Below are 6,317 nucleotides of genomic sequence, written 5' to 3'. Positions count from 1 at the left end.
TTGGAAAAAATGGACTACAATCTCAAATGAAAGTCAATGCAGTGGGCCCTTGGCATCTCCTGGGTCTTGGTTCCAGGATGCCCCTTGGATGCCAAAGTCCATGGACGTTCAAGCCCCGTTAAACCTAATGGACAGTAAAACCGTCTCCCTTATATAAAATGAATTTATATTTTTAAAAAAATATTTTCAAACCATGGATACTTGAATCCGTGAAAATGGAGGATCGACTGTATGTACATACGGTATGTGTGTGTGTGTTTGTGTGTGTTTGTGTGTGTATGTAGTCTGACAATAACTGACTTCTGGAGACAAAGGGGCGAGGGAGAAAGCAGTCCGGCCGGGGGAAGTTTCAGAACAAAACACAAATGAGGTTCCCCTCAAGGTCCCTTGTCTGGGGCCTCATCCTGACGCCATTTTCTGGCCTCAGAGATGCCTCCCGCTGAATTTATCTTCATCACAGCCATTTTTATTCATTGTTATTCATTGTTCTCCCTCAGCCTCTTCTTTCCCTCAGAACTGCCTCACGAGAGCCACACACAAAATGTCCCCTCAGAACTTCCCGGGAACAAAATGGAGTCTGCGCTCCACAGAAAGCAGCAAGGACTTGGCGCTTTACGCATAGCTACACCGCTCACACAGAAATGTGCCCATCTTCCTTGTAGCTGGATACGGCTGTGCGGCCAATTTGAACCCTGGACTTAAAAGAGGATACTTTTGCCCTTATGGTTAAGCTTTTAGAAGCTGTATTAGTACTGTTCTAGCATCAAAGTTCATTTAATTGTTTTAAAACCTTTTTATCATTGGCTGTGTAAGCTGCAAGAGCTAGTGTAGTGGTTTAAGCACTGGCCTAGGACTCTGAAAGACCTGGGATCGATTCCCCACTCAGCCATGGAAGCCCATCGGGTGACACTCTCTCAGCCTCAGAGGATGGCCATGGCAAACTTGCCAAGAAAACCCCATCATATGCTCTCCATATGAAGGCACACAACAACAATCCCCACAATTCTGGGGGTGCAGAGGGTCCCCTCTCCCTGTCCCAGAAGCCCTGGCAAGATGGGGGGCCAGGGAGACCACCGAGGTGGAGAGGAAGCAAGGGAAGGGCCCCACTCTGGTGGGCTTCCCTCAGCCCAAGGCAGACCCACTTTCCCCAACGCCTCTTGGGGAGGATTTGGCTTCTGAGGGGAACATTCCCCAGAGACACCCACAGGAGGCTGGGCAACATGGGGCTGGCAAGGCTAGCTCTCCTCTACTCCTCTCCTCCCAACCTGGGAGACTAGAGGCCAGCCATCTTCCCTGCTCTTAACTGCAAGGACAAATTGGAGGGAGGCACAGTGGTCAAGCCTGGATGCCAGGCTGAGCCAAGGGAGGAAGGAGGAGGCCTTCCCAGAGGACAGGCTCAAAATTCAAGATGACCTGAATAGACTAGAAAGCTGGACCAAAGCTAACAAAATGAACTTCAACACAGAGAAATGTAAGGTATTGCACTTAGGGCAGGAAAACGAAATGCACAGATATAGGATTATGGGGGACACCTGGCTGAACGAAAGACTTATTCATGTGAAAGGGATCTGGGAGTCCAAGTAACATTTAACCATAGTGAACAGTGTGATGCGGCAGCTAAAAGGCCAATGCTATTTTAGGCTGCATCAATAGAAGTAGAGTGCTAGATCAAGAGAAGTAATAGTGCCACCATTCTGCTTTGGCAGGCCCCACCTAAGATGGTGTCCAGTTCTGGGCACCACAATTCAGAAAGGACATTGAGAAACTGGAGCCAGGGGTCCAAAGGAGGGGAACAAAAATGGTGAAGGGTCCGGGAACCATGACCCTATGAGGAAGGGATTTAGGGAGCTGGGGATGTTTTAGCCTGGAGAAAAGAAGGTTAAGAGGTGATTTGATGAGCCTGTCATGTTGAAGAGGGAGCAAGCTTGTTTTTTGCTGCCCAGAGAACAGACCCGGAACAATGGATCAAGCCCAGGAAAAGAGATTCCACCTGAACATTAGGAGGAACTTCCGTGAAGTAAGGCGTTTCGACAGGGAATGCACTCCTTCCTCGGAGGGTGATGGAGTCTCCCTTCCTGGAGTCTTTAAACAGAGGCTGGATGGCCATTGTCAGGGATGCTTGATTTGGATTTCCTGCAGGCAGAAGAGGGGGTTGGACTGGATGGCCCAGTGGTCCTTCCAACTCTATGATTCTTTGATTCCACCGACCCCCCCCAATGTGTCTTGGAGCATTGGGGGGGCACGCACCCACCTGGAGTTGCCCCCACAGTGCAGGGAAGGGTCCCTTGCCCCTCCTTACCTTTGCGGCTGAGTGGCCCCTGCAGCTGCACCAGGGCCTGGTCCCCGGCGGGGCTCCGGAAGAGAGTGTAGTCACCCCGATCGCAGTGCAGCATGTGCTCCACGTAGAGCTCCACCAGGTCCTGGCTGCTGTGGGGGCTCAGGCCCTGCAGGACCACCTTCCCATAATCCCGAGGGGCTGCCGGATGGACCTCCAGGCGGGCGCCTTGCAGGACATGCTCAGCTCTGGAGAGGACCCTCTCTGCATCTGGAAGGGGGAGAATGAGGGGGAGAGTGTGAAATCACCCCTTCAAATAGCAATAGCAATTCCATTTCTATACCACTTACCAGTGAACTCAACACTCTCTAAGTCAGTGGTTCTCAGTCTTCCTAATGCTGCAACCCTTTAATACAGATACTCATTTTGTGGTGACCTGCAACCATAAAATTATTTTCTTCTTGGTTGCTAAGACCATTGGAAATATGTATTTTCCAATGGCCCTAGGTGACCCCTGTGAAAGGGACGTTTGACCCCCAAAGGGGTGACGACCCACAAGTTGAGAACCGCTGCTCTAAGTGGTTTACAATCTGTAAGCCAATTGCCCCCAATAAGCTGGGTCCTCATTTTACTGACCTACGAAAGGATGGAAGGCTGAGTGGACCTTGGAGCCCTGCCTGGGATCGAACTCAGAACCCTGTGGCTGCAGGACTGGCACTGAACCACTGTGCCTCCTCATAAATCAGGAGAAGTGGATAAACTAGCACTCCCCCCACAGTCCTCCCCATGGACCTCCAGCATAACCCCCCCCCCACAATCCTCCCACACCAATCTGGACTTTGGGGAAAGGATGCAACAGGGGCTCTGTGGGACAGCTCCAGGGCCCTGATCCACACAAGTCCCAAGCCAAGCAGGTGGGGGATCGGTCAAGAGGAAGCCAAGTCACAAGCCCCCCAAAACCACGGCGCAGTGATGAACCCATCTCCCTAAATGAGCTTGCCTGGGTTCCAAGCTCTTCAGGGGAAGGCTTTCTCTCGGTCCCACCGCCATCCCAGGCATCTCTGGGGCAGACAAGGCAGGCAGGGCCTTCTTGGTGGCCGCTCCCAACCTCTGGGAGTCCTTGCCACAGGAGGCCGGGTGGCCCTCGCGGCCTTTCTGCTGGCAGGGAAATACAGTGGGCCCTCCACATTTGCTGGGGTTAGGGGCAAAAGGCCCCTGGGAAAGTGGGAAAACACACACATGGAAATAACTTATTGTGGGATTTTTGGACTATATGGCCGTGTTCTGGAAGAGTTTGTTCCTGACGTTTCGCCAGCATCTGTGGCTACTGGCATCTTCAGAGAATGTTGGCAAAACATCAGGAACAAACTCTTCTAGAACATGGCCTCACAGCCTGAGAAACCCACAAAAAACTATGGCTGTCGGCCGTGAAAGCCCTTGACTTCACACATGCAAGTATTTGTCTTGTTGTTGCATGCCTTCACATCCTTTTGGGCTTATGTTGACCCTAAGGCTAACCTATCATGGGGCTTTCTTGGCAAGTTGCTTCGGGGGGGGGGGGGGGTTGCCATGGCCATCCTCTGAGGCTGAGAGAGTGTGACTTGCCTAAGGTCACCCAGTGGGTTTACATGGCTGAGCCCCGAAAATTCGAACCCCAGTCTCTGGAGTTATAGTCCAATGACCAAACCACTACGCCAGACTGGTTCCCTGTTAGCTGCCCTCAAGTGGGCCTGGTCCAACAGTGACCCTGTGGATGGCAGACCCCTGAGACCCCCCTCCGCCCTCCAGCCCTTGGATGGAGCCTGGCCTGGGGTCTCCCTCTCTCCCTCCTCCACTTTCCCAACATTAGTGCTTTCCTATAGGTTTTCCCAGCATTATTGTTTTTCGTAGGCATTTGGTGGAGAAGTAGACCGAAGTCTAGGGAAGCTCATGCTGCCAACTTCGTTCTTTTGGCGAGTCTCAAAGGTCCTACAAAACCTCTCTACATACCAAAAGAAGTTGGCAGCAGGAGCTTTTGTGGATTAAAGTCTACTGCTGGCCCTCCACATTTGTGGCTTTGACTTCTGTGGATTTCATTATTTGTGGGTTTGATTAGTATGATGTCCTCTCTAGGAATCTCTAGGTCCTCCAGGGCAACTCTGCCGGAACCTGGCCATAGAGTTGTGCTGGAGAACCTAGACCTTCCTAGAGAGAGCCCTTCTCTGGGCATTTGTAGGTCCTCCAGCATGATTCAATGATCAGCCACTGGAGGAGCCATAGCAGTGATTCCCAAACTCTGGTCCTCCAGGCCTTTGGACTTCAGATCCCAGAAGGCTTAGCCATCTTGGCCAATGGTCTGGGATTCTGGGAGGCTCAGAGCTTGGGAATCACTGGCTTAGACGTTCCTGGGGAAAACACTTCTCTAGGCATTTGTAGCTCCTCCAGCATGAGTCGATGACCAATTTCTGGCAGATGTTGACCAGAGAGTTGCACTGGGGACCTGGAGATGCCTAGAGAGGAAGTCTCTCCGGCAAAAAGAAGCGTGTGACGTCCAAAGGCTTCATGGCTGGCATCCATAGTGTTTTCGTGGGTTTTTCGGGTTATGTGAAGGCCATGTTCTAGAAGAGTTTATTCCTGGTGTTTCGCCTGCATCTGAGGTTGGCATCGTCAGAGAACGCTGGCATGGAAGAGAGTGGGGGGGGGGTGTATACTGTGTGACCCTTGGCTGAGAGGAAGCGATTTCCATGTTAGTCTATGTCAGTGGCTCCCAACCTGTGGGTCGGGACCCTTCTTTCATGGGGGTCGCCTAAGACCATTGGAAAACAAGCAGCCTTTTATGCCGGGGGGGGGGTTTGTGGCGTGTGGGTTTCCTGGCTCTCGTGGCCCTTGATCCGCGTTGGGACGCTGCGCTGGCGATCCCTGCGTGGACTTGTCCGCAGCTGCACCGAAGGCGGTCAACTCCCGTGTCGGCCGCCATTCGCTGGGTGTTCTTGGTTAGTCTGCCGATGGTCCTTTGATGCCGGGGGGAAAAGGCCTTCCCTTTGGGGGGCTGCTTGTCTTCCCTCCTCCGGGTTTTAATGTACGTCTCTTACTCTCAACTAACAGGCTGTAGGTAGATGTAGATGTATATATGCCACACTCCCTTCCAGGGCAGCTTCCCCTGAAGAGGCCAAAGATGAGGCCGGTGAAAGGTCCCCCCAAACACGGCCACAGAGCCCCCCAAGAAGACCCTCCTCCAAGCCAAGAGGGCTCCCGGCTCCCCGAAAGGCACCCGAGGAAGGAAGTCTCAGGGGGCATCCGCCCTGGAGGAAAACCCCGCTTTGGCCCCGCTTTCACTCCGCCGGACTCAAGGCTACTCCGACTCCCAGAATTCCAGAGCCTTGAGCCAGAAGGCTGAAACGCGGGGCCAAACCGGGCCATTCCCGGAGTCGCGGCCTCCCTGCCTGGAACCCACCTTCCGGGCGTCGAAAGGCCAGCCTGGCGCGGCTCCCGCTCCTCCGACAGCTCTCGACGGGGCCCCCGCCCGAGCGACGCCGGTTCTCGAAGTAGAGCACCAGCAGCTCCGAGGGCAGCTCCGGGGGGACCCCCGAGACCCCCAGCCAGCCCTCCCCCGCCGGAGCCCCCTCGGCCATCCCTCCTCCTCCTCCCTTTGCTCCAGGAGCGAAAGCGAAAGCCAGAGCCAGCCAGGGAGAGAGGGGAGGGGCCCCGCCTTGGCCCCGCCCCGGGCCGCCCCCTGGACGGGGGAAAGCCCCTGGGAGGTATCAAGGCCCAGCAGGCCTCTGCGGAAGGGACAGCCCCCCCCGCGCCCCCTCCTCTGCCTGGAGGAGGAGGAGGAAGGCTAGCACTCGGCCAAGGGAAGCTGGCCCATGACATCATTGCAGAAGACGTTGCAACCAACAATCATAGCCATAATCCGGATTCTTGGTAGCCCACCCCATCACTGGCCATCATACACTACCAAATGCATTCAAAAAGCAATAAATACTATCGATCATCCCCCCCCCAATATTCAAACAGAATTAACCATTAAAAGCGATCAAAGGCTTTACAGCATAGCTCTCAT

At 53.9% G+C, this 6,317-nt stretch overlaps 1 protein-coding gene across 1 annotated transcript; it reads right to left on the bottom strand.

Annotated features, from left to right (window-relative positions):
* Nucleotides 1-2,299: 2,299 nt before the first annotated feature.
* LOC121929193 (protein mono-ADP-ribosyltransferase PARP10-like) lies at nucleotides 2,300-5,937 on the bottom strand (the record flags this gene model as incomplete). The annotated part of the gene is made up of 2 exons (XM_042464500.1): nucleotides 5,709-5,937; nucleotides 2,300-2,545 (listed from the first exon to the last, which is right to left on the bottom strand). Coding segments are annotated over exons 1-2 (424 nt in total), but the record flags the coding sequence as incomplete, so codon positions are not given.
* Nucleotides 5,938-6,317: the final 380 nt, after the last annotated feature.

Source organism: Sceloporus undulatus, chromosome 4, assembly GCF_019175285.1.
Source record: "Sceloporus undulatus isolate JIND9_A2432 ecotype Alabama chromosome 4, SceUnd_v1.1, whole genome shotgun sequence".
NCBI classification, from domain to species: domain Eukaryota; kingdom Metazoa; phylum Chordata; class Lepidosauria; order Squamata; family Phrynosomatidae; genus Sceloporus; species Sceloporus undulatus.
This window is presented reverse-complemented; position numbering and strand designations above follow the sequence as displayed.